This window comes from Nannobrachium achirus (genome assembly GCF_963921795.1).
Source record: "Nannobrachium achirus genome assembly, chromosome: 19".
Lineage (NCBI taxonomy): Eukaryota > Metazoa > Chordata > Actinopteri > Myctophiformes > Myctophidae > Nannobrachium > Nannobrachium achirus.
In genome coordinates, this window is record NC_137826.1 from 23611364 (window position 1) to 23633325 (window position 21962).

General features: G+C 39.3%; 3 protein-coding genes across 3 annotated transcripts; 2 read left to right on the plus strand and 1 right to left on the minus strand.

The window, feature by feature from the left end:
• Nucleotides 1–1255: 1255 nt before the first annotated feature.
• Nucleotides 1256–6687, plus strand: LOC308303936 (peroxiredoxin-5, mitochondrial-like). The gene is made up of 6 exons (XM_080748463.1): nucleotides 1256–1462; nucleotides 2895–3029; nucleotides 3881–4012; nucleotides 5333–5371; nucleotides 5462–5526; nucleotides 6330–6687. Exons 1-6 carry the CDS (start codon nucleotides 1373–1375, stop codon nucleotides 6433–6435), a joined length of 567 nt encoding a protein of 188 aa, XP_080604589.1. The 5' UTR covers nucleotides 1256–1372; the 3' UTR covers nucleotides 6436–6687.
• A 1388-nt stretch (nucleotides 6688–8075) lies between these two features.
• banf1 (barrier to autointegration nuclear assembly factor 1) lies at nucleotides 8076–11625 on the plus strand. Its single transcript, XM_080748569.1, has 3 exons — nucleotides 8076–8195; nucleotides 9850–9988; nucleotides 10922–11625. The coding sequence occupies exons 2-3, from the start codon at nucleotides 9863–9865 to the stop codon at nucleotides 11066–11068; spliced, it is 273 nt and encodes a 90-aa protein (XP_080604695.1). The 5' UTR covers nucleotides 8076–8195; nucleotides 9850–9862; the 3' UTR covers nucleotides 11069–11625.
• A 1031-nt stretch (nucleotides 11626–12656) lies between these two features.
• Nucleotides 12657–16217, minus strand: gng3 (guanine nucleotide binding protein (G protein), gamma 3; the record flags this gene model as incomplete). The annotated part of the gene is made up of 2 exons (XM_080748820.1): nucleotides 12657–12785; nucleotides 16119–16217. 2 exons carry the CDS (start codon nucleotides 16215–16217, stop codon nucleotides 12657–12659), a joined length of 228 nt encoding a protein of 75 aa, XP_080604946.1.
• Nucleotides 16218–21962: the final 5745 nt, after the last annotated feature.

A 21962-nucleotide genomic window follows, 5' to 3' on the forward strand; every position in this document is an offset into this window, starting at 1 on the left:
TAGGGTTAGATAGGATATACAGTAGGCTGACAAGAACCCGCGACACACTGTCAGGCTACACTGAGCCTACAGACTTGCAATCTGAGTTCCCAGAGGTATTTTCTTAAAGGGGTACTGTCACCTAAAGGGGTACTGTCACTTTAAAAAGTCATCTTAAAATATGAGTTAATATTTTTATGATGTCATTGTGGGAATGCACAATTATAAGCCAATCAAATTAATTGACTGTACTTAGATTACTTACTGTACTGGTCAGCTGTTGTTGGGGGGCGAGGGGCAGATTACACTGTGACATGAGTTTCAGACTGTTTCAGACCGTTTTCAGAGAGACCACGTCCTACTGTATCGCACTATTATAATTTCGGGGCGTGTCAGCGGGCCTTCTGTAGGTGCCTGAACTGCTGCTGCAGCAGCCCAGGCCACCACTTCTGCCTATGCATAGGCCTACTGGTTATTTGAAAATAGCTGGTGCAAGCGGCCGAAATGGGTTTCCTCAGACGGGTGGCTGGTATCTTCCTTTAGAGATAGAGTGAGAAGTTCAGTCACCCGAGAGAGACTTGGAGTAGAACCGCTGCTCCAACACTTGGAAAGGAGTCAGCTTAGGTGGTTCGGGTACCTAGTACGGATGCCCCTCGAGCGCCTTCCTAGGAAGGTCCTCGATGCACGTCCCACTGGGAGGAGACCCTGTGGCAGACCAAAGACCAGATGGAGGGATTATATCTCCAAACTGGCTTGGGAACGCCTCGGTATACTCCCTGAGGGAGTGGAGGAAGTTGCTCAGGATAAGGAAATCTGGAGGTCTCAGTTGGAACTGTTACCCCCGCGACCCGATTCCGGATAAGCGGTTGAAGATGGATGGATGGATGGATGGATGATCTACAAACTCACAATATGTCGCAAAGCTATTCAAAGCATTTTTTGTACATTTGGAAAACTTATGAAATGGGACATTCTGCTAAATTAGTTAATTTAGTATATTTTATGTGAATACTTTTACTTTTACTCAAGTACATTTACTTGGAACAGTATTTCCACATTGTGCTGTATGCCTACTTTTACTTAAATACAAAATGTGAGTAGCCTACTTCTTCCAACAAGTGCTTCATTTAACAGTCACAAAAAAGTTTCACACATACTGCACCTTTAACTTCACCCAAGGTGTAAGGTAATACTACAGCAGAGGACACTGTAACCGACAGATGGTGGAATATATTGGTTGGTACAGATCAGGAAGTTCAATCCCAACCGGATGCGAAGCTTAAATTGAGCAAAGTTGCGTTGTGCTGGTCCCTGGTCGCGGTCAACTTGCATTATCTGCGAACTCCGGTCATTGACAGCAGGGGGCTTGTTATTATTCAACCCCAGCACAGTCATGCTGCTGTGTATCCCAGCCATTACTAAACACACTCGTGTCTTAACCAGACTGTTACATACTACTGCTGTCGCAAACATGCCTATTAAGGTAAGTAGTCTGCTACTTCTTTCGTGCACGGTTTCAGTTTGAAACCCGTTTGATCTAGAAAAAAGCATCAGCGACTATACGTCCCTGGCCTAAATAAAACGTTATATTTTCATTCATTTATTTAGCTGCGACAGTATCTTGTTCCATGACGCAATAAGGCGACTTGCGTGTAAGCTAACGTTACCGCGCGTTGTCTTTCGCTCAGCTATCAGAGGATTAGATAGGCTCGTAGATTCATTCATGCAAGTGTTTTACAGCATTCAGCTCAACCATTACACGTTTTGCACATTTAGCTTATAACATAAGTAACGGATCTAACCAATGCATTACAATGATTTAACCCACCGGTTCCCAAACACTGGGTCGGGACCCATTTGTGGGTCGCGGACACTTTTTTATGGGTCCCTTATTTTTTGGTTCCCTACATTTTGTTTTTAATTATTAATAAATGTTTTCTAACGTATGACTTAATAACTTAAAACCTAATAATCATCATACCATACGTGGACTCGTGTAGAACACCAACTGCGCAAATATAAATAGGCCTATTATAGTACGACCTTACTGCTAGCTAGGCAACTAACTATTTGTCTTGCTGGTTGCATTGGTAGCCTACAGGCTATTGTTCAAGTTAGGACATTTGTGTCCCATGCGTTTCTCATTAGTTAAACATTCTTGACGGAAGCCACTAGTCGGACAAAGCTCTGTCTGCTGCGCAGTCCCACAGCTTCATGTGAGGAAAGAAGCGCGCAGCCATTTTATTTTGGACCAGCAGGGAAGCAATGCGTCTGTCGCTCCTTGCACGACCGAAGGTTTGCAGCACCACCTTGTGGCCAGTAGCTGAAGTGAATTCAGTGGATTTTAGGCCAGTGATTCTCAACCTTTTCAATTCCAAAGAGCCCCAGTTTGTCTGATTAGATCATCCAGCCATACTATGGATGGATGGTATATCTCTCGGACCATTGTCTATGCAGTAAAATGTGTTAATTTAACTCTTAAGAGTGTTATTGAACCAAATGTGCCCATACAGGTCCAGTCCAGCTGTATACTCTGTTGCAGTTACAGAGCTTTGGGTTTCCATTTGGTTCATCTCATCACTTAGCTGGGGACCCCCTGGCTGGAACCTCCTCAAGGACTAGCTTAAGTTCCATTAGGCCCCTTTTATACCAGGATTCAACTGGTTCAGTTATTTTTTCCCCACCTAATATTGAGCCAGTTCAGTGCAATTTTCCACTGAAAATGAATTGTGGCTGTGGCAGCCCGCTTTTAATAGCACTTATTTCTGTATTGAGTGTTACCATTGGCAAGATGACAGGTGAGACTAGGCCAGCCGGTGCACATGTTGTTCAAGAAAAGATGTCTCTACCCTATCTCTGGGCACTAGCATTTTCTAATATTGTTTTGTATTGTTCTTTCTAATCCCACATTAAAGGTTGGAGAAAGTCTACCAGCGGTGGAGGTCCAGGAGGGAGAGCCAGGCAATACGGTTGCAATGGACAAGCTCTTCAAGGGGAAAAAAGGCATTCTCTTTGCTGTGCCTGGAGCCTTTACTCCTGGTTGCTCCAAGGTAGGCCCCACAGTAAAACCCAACTCCCAAGAGTACAAATGGATCCTCCCAGTTATATTAATACTCACGATTCTTCGGCGCACCCTCACTAGATTAATTCTTCTGCTAACAAAAAAATTGCACAATGTTTAACTATGTGAGCCCTAGCGTTTCTATTCTTGTCATGGTGATATCTGCAGATCACAGTGAGCGTTTAGTTTGGTTGTTTTAAGCAAAGAGATTTGGTGTAGAGGGAAAAAAGAAACAAGGGGGCTGAGTATAGACCCCTGGGGGACCCCGGTCAAAACAATAAATAGTGTTTAAGTCAGGTTTATTTGTATAACCCTCACAGTTCCAGGCACAATAGTCCTCTGGGCGTGCTGGGCTGCAGATGTCTTGGACACTGACCTCTCTGATAATTAGAAAAAGGAACATGTTATGGATATCCTAATGATAACATTATGTTAAAATGACTGGCATCATTATATACTTGATTGTCAGTTTTCATTTGTTGAAATACACTATGCAGGTAAGAGTACATAATTAAGATAACAATAATGTACCACATAGGCTCTGATGCATGACAGCATGTCCCGGGTTTGAGTCCCGAACCCGACGACCTTTGCTGTGTGTCACACCCCATCTCTCTCTCCCCAATGCCCGTCAGTCTACGTCTGTCCCTATCAATAAAGGCATACAAAAGCCCCAAAACTAATCTAAAAAGATAACAATAGAGGAAAGAAAATGTATGAAAGCTTAATTCCTGCAGATCTTTAGTTAGATGCAATGTCTGTTACATTTAATGAAAGGAAATGTTTGCCCTTTTGTTTAGAATGTAATTGACTACGTATGTGTGATTCTCTTCTTCTCAGACACATCTGCCAGGCTTTGTGGAGAAGGCTGCAGAGCTGAAGAGTAAGGGGATGGATGAGATTGCCTGCATTGCTGTCAACGATGCTTTTGTCATGGCTGCATGGGGAAAGGAACATGGTGCAGATGGCAAGGTATGGAGCAGAGCTTCACAGGTCTGCTTAACCTCTTAAACACTATTCTTAGAAGAAAAAGAAAAAAAAAAGAATCAGTTCCAACTACATGGGACGTGTTTTCCCCATCCACACCAAATCTCTTTGCCAAGAATAGCTGATCTACAAGCCTGTTAAATATTAAGACGCAGCAACAAAAACAGTTTTTCTTTTTTTACTTTTACTTGGTTGCATACTGTAGCTCCACCTGCTATTTACATCCAGAGGTTTATCATTGACCACAGAGGGGTTGATCAATATTTCATCAGAATTTCTGAAACAGATTCCTGGGTGGGTCTGCTGTCTCTCAAGGAACCTTGCTTGGCAACTGGTGACTAAATAAGAAATAAAAAATAGATCATTTCTTAATCAAATGATTATAGCTCTTCAGAGAATTCCTACTGACCATCATTAGCTAATCATTCAGAATAGTATTGGGCCTCCTGGTTGTTTGGATACAGATTTAATCATGGCATTCTGGGTTCAAGTCTGGTTTATTGTCTGTCTTGAAGATCATGCTGTGCATCATCTTTACTGTTATTCTTCACTGCTACAGTATAATCAAATAAAGAGCAGACAGGAACAGGCACAGCATTTGATAGCACATTTCAAAAATGCAATTCATAGTGCTTTACATAAAACAAAGCATTAAGACATGAAGATACAGGACATAAGGGAGTGGAAAAGAAAAACATTATGTGGTGGAAATGGGCCAGGGTATTCGATGGTTGAAATTGTTTGTTCATGACCCAGTCAAAACATATCCCAACCTAGTTGAGAAATACTGTATTAGCTATTAGGTAATATGAAAGAGGGTAGAAAAAGCATAGATAAGGAGGTTGAGTCAGTAGTTGGGAAAGTTTGTAATTCATTTTGTACTGCTTATGTCCAACTCCATTATACATATTAGAATTTTCTTCTGCAAATGGTCAGTGATATGCAACTGCATATAGATTATTTGTAAAGTTAAAATATTATGCATAGTTATTGGGGAGAAACTGTTACATACAACCTCCTATCTAACCTATCCTGCTCCTATCCTGTAATGAGGCAGGTTGTTACAGGCTCTGCCATTCAGGGAATTTCAAGTGATGTCAAGTGATGTCACCCATAATGAAGTCCCTGCTGCAGCAAACGCCAGCACTTCCAAACTTATTCAAATTAACTACATGTAAAACATTTAAAATAAGTTGGCTTGTTAGATTTAAAAGAATTAGAGTTGTAGCAGACCTGCAGTTTTCAGATCAGATGTATTTTGGCTTGACTATACAAATGTATTAAAATGAGTGCATCCTATCGCAGGTTCGAATGCTGGCTGATTCTACAGGAGCGTTCACTAAGGTAAACCAGCTTCCGCTGATATATGTAGGTTCCATATGATATTCTATGATTGTGTGTGTCCATGCTTCTCCCTCTTTCTCTGCTTCACAGGCGGTAGACCTGCTACTGGACAATGAGAAGATTGTCGCCGCACTTGGAAACAAGCGATCACAGAGGTTTGTGCAATGATCTTATCTAAAGCTAGTCTACTACAACAACAGTAGACAATTTATTCTTTATTGCTTATCTGGCCTCTCTTCAAAGGACCAAATACTGTTGTTTAACCCACTGATAATGATTCACTGTTTTGCTGCTGAGCATTTTCCAAAGCATATTATGATTCCAGAACAAAGGGAAGTCCTTTGGTAGCCTGCTAAACCATCCGGTCGCGGAATTCAATTTCATGAAATGTGATTTCAGCGACCAGGGTGGTTTACCAGGTTAGCGTTGGCCCTTTGGCTCACTTAAAGTACACTCACGAACGAGTAATGGATATTGTTTTAAAAAGCGTTTGATGTCTAGGGCATAGCTTAATTAGCACTGTTAAAATAAAGGTAAAACATATTGACACTGACATGTATTAATGTCAGTATGGTTCTTTAAAATCACTGAAAGGGAAGACATTTATATTTATTGTTTTGGTTGAATCAGCGGTAGATGTGCACAGATTTATCTTGTGTTGGCCCACACCCTTGTGAGCATGGACCCACATTACTAAACAATTGGTCTCTTGTTCCCTTTCAATACAGAATACGAGTGCAAATATTAATGAAGTCAACAAATGTTATAATAATGACTTGGGTTAATTTTGTTTTGTATTAACTGAATACATTAGCATTAAGAACTGCTTTCTTCCTAAAATTGCTAATTGAGTGAACATTGTTTTATTTGTATAGGCCTATCATTTTCTGTTTTACAGCAATCAAATGTATTGCTCTGTCTTCACATTCCTAACCAAATAATATCTCCTATATTTCAGATATTCCATGTTGGTGGAGGATGGAGTTGTGAAGCAAATCAATGTGGAGCCTGATGGTACTGGCCTGAGCTGTAGCCTGGCTCCCAGCATTCTCTCTAGTCTGTAGGGTGGTCTACTGAAACTCCCAACAGCAAACCCTCAGTTATTGCTACATTTGCACTATTACCTTTCCTCTTACTTTCCACCCACAGAAGCTTCATTGCTTCCCCAGAGATACTGTAGATGCAAATGTCAAATGGATGCTAAATATCAGAACACTGAAAATATTTAATGCGCACAGTTCTGAGTGGAAAGGCACTTATGATCATTGCTCATTCTCCTCTTTGCATTGTCAAGTGTAAGCAAATAAAGTTCGCTTTGAGCAATAATAGCTTGTCTTTACCGTATTATATACCATTCTTGTTATCTCCATCTTATTTCTTGCAGCTCACTAAGCCTTAATCATCAACACAGTGAGATACAGTATACATGGAATATCATTTAGTTAGAATGTGTTTGTTAGGCTGAGTTGAGCTTATATATTCCACCGTTATTGTCTCAGAATACCGCAGTAGAGATTAAGTTATTTCTCAGGAATTTGCCATTGTCCAGGGCTCAATATATTATATAAAATGACAGAACTAGGTTCATGTTGGTGGAAACGGAGTATTCAATGGTTGAAATTGTTTTTTCATATGACCCAGTCAAAACATATCCCAACCTATTTTAGGGCTGACTGGTTGAGAAATACTGTATTAGCTATTAGGTAATATGAAAAAGAAGAGGGTAGAAAAGGCATAGATAAGGAGCCAATGAGGTTGAGAGTCAGTAGTTGGGAAAGTTTGTAATTCATTTTGTACTGCTTATGTCCAACTTATATTAGGATTTTCTTTTGCAAATGGTCAGTGATACGCAACTGCATATATATTATTTGTAAAGTTAAAATATTATGCTTAGTTATTGGGAAGAAACTGTTACATACAACCCCCTATCTAACCTATCCTGCTCCTTAATTAGGCAGGTTGTACAGGCTCTGCCATTCAGGGAATTGCAGGGAATGTGTCCAAAGTGTCACTGTTGGAGATGGTAGCCACAAGTCCAAGTTGTTAGCCAAGCTTCTTCACAAGTGATGTCACCCATAATGAAGTCCCTGCTGCAGCAACGCCAGCACTGCCAAACTTATTCAAATGAACTACATGTAAAACATTTATTTATTATATCTGTTCACTTAATATGTTCTTATGCGACAGCTGCAAGGCCCTTGTAAACTTTAACTCCAGTTAGGCTAGAATGCTGGAATGTCTCTTGTCCAGAAACGCCAGGGTTCCCGAGGCTACTTGTCCAGGTGTCCAGTGAGGGTCATAGGCTTCTGGTGTAAAGTAAATAAGTCAATTTACCTAAGTATTGTACAATTTTAGGTATTTGTACTTTACTTGAATAATTCCAATTTCCAATACTTTCCAATACTCCAGTAATTTTACTCCACTACAATTATTTGAAATTGTACACTAGTTACTTTGTAGAGTTTGATTTATTTCAAAACACATTAACAACAAGCTCACAGTCTCACGTGTAGATCTGCTATTTTCAAAAGATTTTTTTTAAACATTCTGCACAATGATTACTTTTACTTTTCTTACTTTAAGTAGGCCTACTTCAAATCAATCAAATGTATAATTCTTGAGGAGTATTTCTAAATTGCAGTACTTTTTCCCACCACTGTATGACGCAGCCGCATTGCATTGTGGTCGCCTGTATGTGTGTGTGTATTGTGGAGGGTCTGGATCGCCTGGAATGACCAGTTTTTGTTTGAATCAAGTCGAAGGCTCTCCTGCTGAACTCCCTACTACCATTTAAGGCGTTAAGACTCTGAGACACCACAACAAGGTGAGTTATTATTATTATTAACACTGTTAATATTGCCCATAACGGTTAAACTATAAATAAGCATGTTGTACGAAGAAGTCATTATAAATGTTTTCAATAAGCTGTTGAAGCTCGAGGTAAACTTCGTGAGAAGTTGGCAGCTGCAAGTTGAAGAAGGCAGCAAACAGAAAGCATAAAGCCCGCAAGCTAAGCTAATATTCAGTGATGTGAAGTAACTAAGTACATTTACCCAAGTACTGTACTTAGTACAATTTGAGGCGTTTGTACTTTTACTGGAGTGTTTCCAACACTTTTACTTCTACTCCACTACATCTCGGATCCAAATATTGTACTTTTACTCCACTAAATCTATTTGAAAACTTGAGTTACTTTGCAGATATAAATTATAATATTACAAAACTTCCATAAAAACACCCTATTTCGACGCGTTGTGAGCTTGCTATTTTCTAACATTTTGTACTTTTTCACTTTTGGTACATTAAGTACATTTTGAAGCCAACACTTTCAAACTTTTACTCAAGTACATTATGAATTCCGGACTTGTAATACTTGTAACAGTATTTCTTTATTGCAGTGAGTAAAACGTGAGTACTTTTTCCACCACTGTTATTTGGACGTAAAATAGTGAATTGTCATCATGGCAGCTGTTTAATCTACAGTTACCAGTGAGCAACAACTGCTAGCCAATCACTGTATATTGAAATGATAGCCCGCTTGTTTAAGCTAACGTAGCTAACATTAGCACTAGCATTGATTTGAATGAATGGCGCAGCTTCTAGGCTTTGACGCACGAGTCTTTCGCTCACTATAAAATGGGTGTTTTCGGGCGAAAATTGTCGGGTCGACACTGAAGTTTTATTAATTTGTCGAATTAGATGTTATTTTATATTTATTGTGTCGTGTGTGCACCAGACCGCCGAGAGGTGCGTGACGTAATCAGTTGTATTTCCGGGTTAGTTTTAGTATTTTGGTGCGACGTCGCCCTCTGGCGCACTGAAAATATAATGTTCTGTTCTCAAACATTATGAGCAAAGCACTGCATTGATGATGCTCAAACTTTTTAATATGATCTTTGGTGACTTCTAAACACTTTAAGCAGGGTTCATCGCCATGCATTGCTGGCATGTGGTGAATATTACATATATTGCCAATGCCAACAGAGCTTGCTCTAAATGTATGCAACTAGTGCTGTGGTCCTCAAAGTGGGCAAATCCTTGAAGGAGGTCCAAATGGACAATTCTTTTCCCCATATGAAATAAAGCTGATGCGGTAAAAATGTAAATCAGTGTCATACATATTCTGAAAACTTGGACTGACATGCAGTAATTGGGTCTTATGATCAAAAAAAATGACAACATTATAGTGTTATGTAAAAACATGTGTACGGACATTGATGACCCCTGCCCTCAAGGAATGAGGGTCCCCTGGACCTCACTTTCATAAGAACCACTGACAAGTGCATTGATTGAATTGGCATATTTACATATTATTGAATAAATAATGGCTAATTGTATACAATAATATTAAACAAAAAAAGTGAAATAACAAATTATGTTAAGAGTTATGTTATCATCAGTCTATTAACTGACAACCTACTGTCAGTTATTAGACAGTTATTAGTTATTTGACTAATTCCTATGTCTTCATGTTACAGCTAGCTGTCAGCCATGTCGTCCACATCGCAGAAACATAAAGACTTCGTGGCAGAGCCCATGGGGGAGAAGGACGTCAAGGCCCTGGCAGGCATCGGAGAAGCTCTTGGAAAAAGACTTGAAGACAAGGGCTTTGACAAGGTAATTTCTCATTTTATGTTTGGTTGCTTTTTTTTTTTTTTTTGTATGCAGCATTGCATATACAAAATGTGTTAATTGCGACTATCAGGTCGCAGTTATTATCAAAGCCTCCACCGTCTGTCTGTCGTCACACTTTTCCCATTCTCATATCTTTTCTAAAATCACGCAAAGCGGTACACAGTATCTCTAAAGTCATGTATCAACATGTATCTGTCCCATTTCCCATATTCCCTCCTGATTGGCTACCATTGCCTTCTAAAGTTTGTGTATGCGACCTGGCGGTCGCTTATCTCCCGATTTAGGGAGTCTTACTGGTATCTTATTGTACCGGTTGTCCCTTTAGCTCAGGGGTTCCCAAACCTTTTAGCTCAGGACCCAAAAGAGAAATTTGATGTGCCCTCAAGACCCAAACTAGTGAAATGAGTCTATCTACAAGATCACAACGTGTCGCACGCTGTGAGCTTGTAGATCTGCTATTTTGTATTTATTATTATTAAATTACATTTCTTAGATTTTACCATTGTATTTATACATTTATTTTGAGAAATGGTTGAATTTGAATCTAATTTACTCTTGAGAAAGATGTACCGGGTAGTAACATCGATATTTTTGTCCATACTCCCCGCCTTTTATAATAATAGACCTTTTTCCAGAGCATTGCCGTATAGCTGCGGTGTCGCTGCGCAAAACGGTGCCGTTTGACCCCACAGTTTATGGTTGCCGGTCTGAGAAATCGCTCTATAGGTTTATTGTCAGAGCTGCTCCAGTCTCTTCTTCCACGTTCCATGTTTTTTTAAATGTGTGAACATAGTTCAAACAGATGAATTTATCAGAATAGAAACGATTCTTACGATTTTGCTAAATGTAATTATCTTAATTGCAAGGTGATTGTGTAGAGATAGTTAAATGTATCTTGAATATCTCCATCCACAGGCTTATGTTGTCCTTGGGCAGTTCCTGGTGTTGAAGAAAGACGAGGAGCTCTTCCGGGATTGGCTGAAGGACACCTGTGGGGCAAACTCCAAACAGCAAGGAGACTGCTACGGTTGTCTCCGGGAATGGTGTGACTCCTTCCTGTGAACGATGTTCTTTTTTTCCCCCGTTTTTCTCGTTGTTTGTTTTGTACTTTCGAAGCCCCAAATGATATGTACATTTTACCTCATCACCTCGTTTGTTTCATGAACACTCAAAAAAAGAAAAAGAAAAGAAAAACATTTTAAAGTTTCATAATAAAAAATGTGTTTTAAAAGCCGCTGCTGTTCACTAATGCTTTCTTGTTGGTGCAAATCATCACAGTTTTGCTAGTACTTTTTATAGATTCAGTGGTGTTTTTTTGGAATGTTCAGATGTCCAAGTCTATGAGAAGTCACTGTTTAGTCTGAGAAGTCACTGTTTAAGCAACAAAAGAGCAATGCTGTATTCTTTAGCTACTCTTGGCTGAAACACTGGTTAGTTTTTGTGACTGTGAAAGCTCTCTGATTTTTATATTTTGGGGTTTCATTCAGCTGTTTTGTTTTGTAATCACATAAAATTCCACCAGAAATTAAGCTGTTAATGGTAGCCTTTTATTTCAGTGTTTGATATTCCATGGTTACCCTCTAGCCAGACCTTAGTATGCTCTATACATTGAGCATGGAATGGACAACCTTTTGAAACTCTTGGGCATCTCTTCTTACAGTATCTAATGGTTAAAATTACTGTGTACACTTTTGTAAAGAACAACATAAGAGTTGCTGTTTCAAAAATAAATATTTTGAGTTCAGGCTATATTAATTTATACTTTGTTGTACGACCGTGTCACACTCAGCAGCTGTTTGATGGAGTATTTGACAGTTACCTATGTTTCACTGTACTAAGATACATTATAATACATAGCATAGCCACACAACTGCAACATTTGCAGCTTAATTTATGCTTGAATGCATATGCTCCAACGCTTACTGAAAATAACCGATCTTCCAAGAGGTTTGACAAGCCATACAATTGTGCAATGGAGTATAAAGTGGGCAATATACATTGCAATATCAATAAAAACCTTGAATGAATAATGATGCCACTGTCATAATCGGTTATCGTACTCATTTGATACGAGTAACTACAAAAATAAAACGCCAGAGCAAATGAAAAATGTATTCAAGTGAATTAAATCCATGTGTCATGGTGGTCCACTCTTAAACAAGACCTGAATTTGTCAAATGGATGACATTTCTTGTGTTAGAAATAGAATGGTGTTGAATCCCCTTTTGATGTGTCATTTGTACTTGTATACTGACTGACGCTGATTCCGTTATACTGTAAGACATATGATGCTAGCGTTTATTTTTTGGCAGTTACTTGTATTCCCTCCACTTTATTATGAGTTGGAGGCTAACTGGTTTCAGTCCAGTTATGGCTTGGGCCAATGTTATTAATAGGTGAGTTTGTTGAACAATAGCCCCAATTTTATTAGTTTTTTTCCGTCCCCTTGTAACAACAGACACTGTATTGCAGGTTTAAAATTTTGCTAAACACATTATGTAGTCACAGCAGGTGTACTGTACATCGGTTTCCCAAAAAACTATTGTACATTGATGCTCTTATTAAGATTTGATGCACATGTACACAGACACTGTACATACATGTACATACTGTACAGCTGTGCTCATATCATAAAAATCCCTGATTTGTCTCAAAGCAGAGCACAGAAGAACTTCTTCTCCCTGAAGGGGTTCTCTGAAGTGGGCACAGGAGTGATGAGTGGGTCGTCACATGCGTGTGCGTCACAGTACGCCATCAGGTCAGCTGCGGCCTTTGACACCTTCAAGATATTGAGAGTATAAAGCGAATCTGATCAAACAACAACCAAAAAACTTACTTTTATATTAAATGGGCTTTCTTTTAAAGTTTTAGAACATGCTTAACGGCACTTTAAAACCGGGAATGCATCTGTCATTTTATCTACAGCAACATGTGTTTTTTTGGGGGGGATTTAGAACATAGCAGATATACAAGCCCTTGACCAAATATATATCATTTTGAGGGGTCCTTGACATGAAAAAGAACTACTGATTTAAAAGGCATTTGTAGAATCGGCCTCAGGTCTTAATGGGTTAAAGGGACACAATCAATTCAAAACTTTCTACATACTCTTTGTTGTGTAATATACCCATTTTTTTTTTTTACAACGAGGGTTCACATGTTTTAATGTACTGCATTCTGTTGTTTTAGGGATTTTAATGATTTTGATTTCAGTGGGTGGGGGGCTGGGGGGAATGCGCACAAGTGGATAAATGTGTCTTTTTAGACACAATAAACCCATTCCCAAGATGCACCACAATCTTTCATGGGCAGATGTGACTTATGGGGGCTAGTAGTGTTACTGTAAATAGTAATAAAGAAATCGCTGGCTTATTGTGTCTAAGACATATTTAGCCACTTGTACGCATGCCCTCAACCACTAAATTCAAAGCACTAAATGAAAACATTTTCACACTCATCGTTTCTTTTCTCTAATTACAATCTATAAAATATGAACCCTTGTAAAAAAAAGTTGTCCTTTAAAGGTTTACTCGAGTAAAATATTTGAATAAGAAAATTACGACCATGTGACCTTGTCGTCATTTGCTGTTTAAGGCGAGACACTACAGGTGAATAGGGTAAACAAAATAACTAATAGCTACAACCATGAAACTTTTCCAGTTGATTACTTACATCAAGACTAAGAATTTTTGAATTACAAGTTTTCTGAAATTATATGTTTAGATATGCAAATGAGGCATTATATGCGCTAATAATGCCCAATTTGCATACTTTTTAGGTACATAAATCTGAAGATTGGATAATGCCAGGTTCAAAACTATTGTTTCCCTTTCTTGACATATTAGAGACAAAACAAATTACAGAGGGGATTTTAGATATCTCTTTTTATCACTCCATAAATCATAAAATAGTGTCAACAGTCATAAAAAACCCATTTTCGCCATGTTTTTAGTGATATAATGTGATGTAAATCAGGCTATGAATGATATATCAGCAAACCCCTCTGTAAATATCTTCAGGATATAGATAAGAATAAAACTGGAAGGTTTGGTGTATGTGGGTGCAACTGAAGTGGAGATTTATGTACCTAAGTATGAGGAAAAACACATTTTGGGAAACAGCCTTTAAATATCGGACACACCCCCATCCTATACAAACCAATTGTAACTTCAAACTCCATTTTAATCATGTTAGATTCATCAAAAACACCTGTCTTCGGTTCTGGTGACTCATACTGCCCTCCTAATACGTGAGGGGGCCATGTTTCATTGATTCATCTTTTATTTATTTTTTATTGTCTATATATATCTATATTTTATAAAATATGTATGAAAACGAATGCTGTTAACTCAGCACTTTCACGTATGAAATGAACATCTATATGTGTATTTTGAACGCTAAATTTGCATTAGTTTGAAAGAAGGCATGTTTAGGAAGCAAAATAGTAAAAAATCTCATTTTTTTACATTTTGATTTTTTACATGTTTTCACCTGCCATGTCTCCCCTTAAGACAAGAGAATATGAAGCGGATCATTGTAATAGTTTCTAGAGTGGCCATCTAGTAATGACCTGTATGGTGGAGCCAGGCTGATGGCTTGCCCACAAATTGCATAATGAGAATAGGAACTCAGAGAAAGTCCCAGACAGACAGAGAAAATGACTGTCAATGTGGATCATTGGATTGCAAATACTGTTGTTTCTACAGACTATGGTAACCATTAGCAAATAAATGAAAGGCAAATAAACGTGATGTCCCTTTAATATGCAATAAGGTATCATAAAAAGGTAAAAGCTATCATTTGAAAAGCAGGCCTACAATAAGAATCTTAAATGTTGACAGGTGTACATATCAAGATTTAAGCTGGACACAAACTCAGGCAAATAAGTGAACTGATCCATTATATTTGCAGTATAATATAAAATGTGTATGAATAATTAATTGATCCTTTGAAACAATTACTGAATTGCACACAAAAGTAATTAAGTATCTTTGAAATCAATGGCAAAAATAAAAACAACAAAAGAACATTTGAATTTAAATACATTCCAGAACACTGACACAACCCCTTGGAGTATTTTAAAATCTAATGAAGTCCTGGAGCAGCTCTCAGTTTCCTTAATGAAATTGAAAGTTGATTCTATCCAGTACAAATTCTTGGACCATGTGGATCCAAGTGAAGCTTCTCCAACAGTGTACTAATTTAATTGAAAAGTTCAGGGACCATGAGTAGCCTAGACATTTTATACATTTTCCTCTCTACAGACCAGTGATTCTCACCCCTGGTCTCTGAAACTCACAAGTGCAGCTATCTTTCTTTTCTACCAGGTAGGTGATTACATTCACAAATAGCAGCAGTGTTTTGCATCCCCAATGAGGAATCCAAGGTAAAGAACAGCATGACGGCAAATAATCAAATCTGTCTTGACCTACTGTTCTTCTCTACCTTCATAACTTTCAACCAGGCATCCCTATTTAGTTTGTGTCATTATAGGCGAAAAACTTCAAGTGCTGAAATATAATAAGAGATTACAAGCACACAACGCATCAAAATTTGTTAGATTATTTTCGCTATTTGTTGTACGAGAAGTGATTGAAGGATTTCCCCTAGTGTATGAATGTTCTGAAATGCCTCTTGTTTTATGTCAAGGCCACATTTTTAGTTTTGCATATTTTATAGCTAGTTAGGTTTAGAAAGAGCCACTTGATTGCATTTGATGGACCATGTTCTTGTTTTCATGAATGAAGACTGCTTCGACTGTTTAGATTTAGAACACAGGTTGAATAACGGCTTTTAATTGAAATATTCCTTCCTATACATCTATGCCTGATTGAATATTATGACTGAATGTTTGTATGGAGAGTGATGAGCAATTTGTGTATCTATTTTAATGTCCTGCACTGTCCAGCTACACTTAATATGAAATTAAGTATATGAGTATATCGGTATGCTAAAACTGTCACCAAGACAAATCCCTGTAAATATTGTACACAAAATCCTCAGTGTTAATGTATCTATTTATAATTCAGAGAGTGTACAAATGTAATGCTCAGAGTTGAATTAATGCATTAATTGCATTGTGTTTTAAGTTGAAGCACTGCATTTGCCTTACCTTTATCCTGCAAAAACTGGCCTCTATTTTCAGTTGCTCAACCAGCTTCCTAGCTTGACCAACACTCATGGTGCTATTCACTGGGGTGTCTCCTTTCATCCTAGCCGCATGGATAAAGACACAATTATGAAAAATGACAAAGACAGAAGTGTTTAACCCATTTAGGCCTAGAATTATTGAATGCTTTAACCGGTGAAAAATAGCAGATCTACAAGCTCACAGCGCGGCACCGAGTGCCGCGCTGCGAGCTTGTAGATCTGCTATTTTTGAAAAAAGTCGTGAAAATGTGTGCAAATATTTGAATATATGTATTTTAAAGTGAACATTTGTAACTCAAATTTTGCTTCTGGGTGGTCCCTGGAACTAGATATTTTGAGATGCGGGTCCGTGGCCAAATAAATATCAGTTTGGGGGTCCTTCACTAACTGAGCTCCAGTTATATGAAAAGGACCTTTTCTTTGACGATGGCTAGCCAGATTGCTGACATAGAAACATAGGTTTTTCCCAAAAAAACCTTAGAAGGATTCAAAAATTCTAATTTTCACGATTATTCAAAAATAGCAGATCTACAAGCTCGCAGCGCGGCACTCGGTGCTGCGCTGTGAGCTTGTATATCTGCTATTTTTGAATAGTTGAAGCCTAAAATAATGATACACAATAATGTGTACCCGTTCGTTAATAGTGAGGAGGAGTGTGTGGTTCTCAGACATTTTCATGTCAATGATGCCACACTGGATGCTTGCTTATGGTTGTCCTTCGAATCTGATGATGACATCCACTTCTATCAGTGAGTTCTTTGGTGGCTGAAGAGCCCTGTCCTATTGCAGGTAGCACATGTATACGTGGCGGTAGTGGAAACGGCAACTGTATAGGTGTGTTCCTCCCGAGTCTCCTCTCCTGTCTCCTGGCTGTCCTTTCCTCCTCCAGCATTTGGGTCCCATCCAGGCACTGCCGACGCCAGGTGGTACGGTCAGCAGCAACATCCTCCAGGGCCTCAGGTGGTCTTTGTAGTGCTTCTTCTGCCCTCTAGCAGAGCGTCAGCCATGGTGTAGCTGGCCAACTCTATGAGGCAGCCGCTTTGAGGGCATCCTTAACATGGCCCAGCCAACGTAGCTGGTGCAGATTGATTGTAGCCTCAATAATCAAGCAGCAGTGTTGATTTTGTTGACAAAGACTAAAAGACTCACATTTTTGAGCGGTGGTCACACCGTCTCCATAGCGTGGCCGTGTGTGTATCCGTGTGTGTGTGTGTGTGTGTGTGTGTCTGTGTGTCTGTCTGTGTGTCTGTAGCCTCTGGTGTATGTAGCCTGAGTACCCTGGGTGACCAGAGAGGTGCTGTTGAGTCTAGCCTGGCCTGTGCATCAACTGCAACACACACACACACACACACACACACACACACACACACACACACACACACACACACACACACACACACACACACACACACACACACACACACACACGCACCCTCCCAAAAGCAACTGATGCCTGCTTGATCTTGTTGTGCCAATGGTGGTGCCTTCAGAGAGAATGCTCCCTGGTATCTGAAAGATGGTACAACAGACAGTTGTTCTCCAGCAGCAGTGAAGGTAGGTGGCGTAGATGGGATGTTGGCACTCCACTGGCAAACTACTTCTGTCTTGATGGTGTTGATGGTCAGTTCAATCCTGCTGTACACTCTCACAGCAGCAGTAAGAACAGACTGGAGGTCTTGTGGACTGTGAGATACAAGAGCACAGTCATCTGCATACTGCAGCTCAACAATGACCTTTTCCAGGATCCTCCTTATGTTAAAGAGGTTGCCATCTAGACGAAAGTCCACTGCCACACCGCTGCTTTCCTCAATCTCTTTGTGGAGAGACGGGTAACCTTTCCAGAAGAACGTGTAGCCCATCCCCTCCTCTATTTGAGGGCCTTCACCCAGGATCCTGGTCTCACTCAGAGCATCAATGTCGATGTTGTAGCGACTCAGCTCAGCAGTGCAACCAAAGCTGTTCTCCTATGATGTCGATCAGAGCTGCTATATGAGTCCAGGAGGGTCCTTACATTTGTTGCCAGTTTTAGGATGCATGATATAGTACACAGACAGCCATTTGAAAACATGTTGTTCCAGAACCCTCATTCCAGAAGATTAGAACAGTGATCTGAATAGTCATTGTTATACATTCCCTCTTAATCTGTGAAATAGTTGTGAGATAAAATTGTAAATCAGTTTAATTTAACCAAAAAAGGACCCCTGGAGGTGGATGCAGGTCAGGTGGGCAGACATATTGGACCTTAATTGTAACATGTTTAAGCATGTAATGATCATGTATACTGTCTTTTACTTAAGACCATTTTTCAAATATTTAATTTTTTAACATTTTGGACAAAATAGCCAATTTTACGTCGAGGTGCCCAGATGTCCGAGGTGCCCACCTGACCTGTTACCCTGGAGGGTCCCCGGACGGACCCCACTGTGAGAACCTCTGATCAGTCAGTCACAACTGAATTCCTATTCCTTTCTCCATGCAATCTCACCCCCAATGGATATCTGATAACAGTGTCTATTAGCCTTGTCATTCCTGCCCAGAGCATTTGTCCTAGAAACCAGGCACTTCACCTTGACAACATCTAAGAATATTCTCTAAAACAAGATACAAGAAAACAAACAAAAAAAGGTTGTCATTTTAAGTTATGGCTGTAATTTGATGACCCCCCCCCACATACAACACACATTTATTGGTAGCTGCTAATATATAATTATGATAGAACTTTCAGAGCAAATGTTACAATGTTCACAAGATGACAGATTCTACCTAAAAATCACAACATTGCATATGATGTACTGTAATTTGAGGTATGCTCTAGATAGGATGAAAATATATCTCTATGAGAGACTAAGATCTCACGATATTTCCACCAAATAGATGACAATGTCAATCAATATTTTGTATTAAATATGCTACTACTGCTGTATCAAGTCATATATGATTAAAATAATTTTAAAGGCTACAGAATTTAGGCCTATATATCATACCTACAAACTGGGCCATTCACATAACATTCACCTTGGCCCACACAGGCTCACCCAAAAAAATCACAGAGATGTCAGATTATGAATGAATGAACCGCACATTTTCAAATGATCTGAGGAGAGAATATGGAATCAAGAAGGATGGACAATCAAACAGAGACAGAGCATTTGATCTATTCTGAATTACTCCCTATATCTCATTGGTACCCCCCATTCATTTTTGTGTTCTTACCCGTATTGTATTCTTCTGCGAGTGCAATCTTCCCTCCTCTTCTCTCTCTCTCTCTCTCTCTCTCTCTCTCTCTCTCTCTTCTTTCCCTCCCCCCTCTTTCGTCTGGTGATATCGGTGTAGTTGGACCCCACCCCTCCAGACAGCCTCGATGCTACCCTGCTAGTCCAGTACACTGCAATTCTGCTACAATGAACACTACATTTGTGGTACATGGGTTGAGATGCTGTGGGTTGAAACTGAAACCCCCCTCGGCAGGAATGGTACCTACCAAGCAAGGGGAGGGGTAATCATTGGTGAATATTTTCTCATGAGGGTGGACCATACCATATCCCTATACTGACTCTACACACACTGGGAAATGTGTGGTGGGGGGTGGGCGGTCTGTCTCTCAGATTAAAGCACTGATAATTGGAGCAGATATTATATTGTAATAGCTATTTTTATTTGTGTCAAGGGCAAATACAATTTGGAATGCACAATCAACAGCTACAATAGCATGCTACTTCTGTCTCTACTGGCATTTGTGATGCCCCACTCCTTTTCTGTTGCTATGGGGACTACTGCAGTCTGGTTTATATATTTTATTTTATTTTATTCCTTTAATTATTAGTTGTTTTCTTCTTCTTTTTTTTACATAAATTGTCATCTAGTAAACTAAAGGGTAGAATACTTTAGAGAATTTATACACCTATGAGATATAGATAATATTTAGTAAATTATTAATCTGGGTGGCATATCAGTAAATATGCTGGAGGATGAGACAATGATTTGGTGTGTGTGTGTGTGTGTGTGTGTGTGTGTGTGTGTGTGTGTGTGTGTGTGTGTGTGTGTGTGTGTGTGTGTGTGTGTGTGTGCGCGTGCGTGCGTGTGTGTGTGTGTGCTGGCTCGGAGCTGCCAGCACACCTAACACCAAACCTACTCATTAATGAGCACAGAAGGGAGCGGGTAGCATGCTCCCTGTGGTTACCCCTATCACTCATGCTACCAAAATAACACAAACATGGGTTCTGTTCAGCCAGTTAATAATCCTGGTCATGGAGAGTGGACACTACAGTATGTTGGTAGACAGCAGTGATGGAAGAAGTATACCCCATGTTTGAGCGGTGCTGCTGGAACATAGCTCCAAGATCTGGCTTTGTCCGGTCAAAAACCGAAGGGAAAAACTTGATAAAAATTGTCTGGGGCTAAAGTAAACTCAAGCGTGGCCTACATCTGGCCTAGATATGGCCTACACCTTGGCACAATCGGCTCAAAGTTTGTTGTCCGCCCAGGGTCCCATTGGCCAAGCTTCGCAGGACGCACTGTGATTGGCTAGCGGGACGCTTGATGAAATTAACTCATAAATAGCACAGCTCACTTCACACTAGGTGTGATTTTTTCTTTACTTAAGTAAAAGTATCAATACAATGTAAAAATACTCTGTTGCAAGTAAAAGGCTTGAATTCAAAATGTACTTGAGTAAAAGAACAAAAGTAGGCCTATTGGTATCAAGATGTACTTAAAATACCAAAAGTAGAAAGTACTCATTATGCAGAATGTCCCATTTCACAAGTTTTAAAATGTATCGAGATCATTGGAAAATAAAACCATCCAATTAATTGCAAATAGTTCATTTTAAAGATTTCAATGTTGTTGTCTTTTCAAATAAATAACAGGTATTGTCTTTATATTAAGTTTAACAATAGGCCTATGTGTTGTCCAATTAAAACCGGTCCCCATTCCCCACCCAAATGTTGTCAATTTAACCATATTTCAGACATTACAATGTATTATTAGCTCTATTTTCTAAAACCTGTAAATTGAAGAGGTAGGCAATCAATATCGAAAGATATATTGATATTGATACCCTAGATTCAATTTAATGTTTCTGATTACATTCTTTTAATGTAATCAGCACACACAAATGTAATTAACTGTGGCAGGCCTTGGGGACAAAAAACTGAGAGAATGAGGATGCAGTGTTTGAGGTTCATACGGGGACATTGCTATGCAATGACTCCCTCTGCTGGATGAGACTTGATGACACCAGTTTGGTTGTAACAGCCTTGAATAGTGCCTTACTTCGATCCCATAAAATCATGCTGAATTATATTTTTTAATAAAGACAATAGGCCTACTCTGTTGGACAAACAATTCAATTCAAAGGAGCTTTATTGGCAATGAGAAAACATACGTTTACATTGCCAAAGCAAGTGCCAAAATATAATAAAAACAGTTGAAAATGGGGAACGTATACGGTGGGAGGGGGTACGGCATTGTGGAAACAGAACTATGCCACACTCACATTGTGTCGTTATATACAGGGTATAAAGCTTTTTGAAAAAAATATCAGCTATCTTTTGCAGTCGCTTTGGAACAAATAGCATTTCTTTTTTCTCAATACGATTTGAATAGTATACAAAAAGGGCCTCATAATTAAAATGCGTTAGGGTATCAGCTCTGTTTATATGTGCAGAAGGTCTAGATGTCACTCAATTTGTAGTCCTTAGGGTAGTTGTATTCCATGCTCCATTCCACACACTGCGGCAGTTATAATTGTCATTGTTTTCTTTTCTTCTTCATTTTAAGCCATTTGTGTCTATATTCAATTATG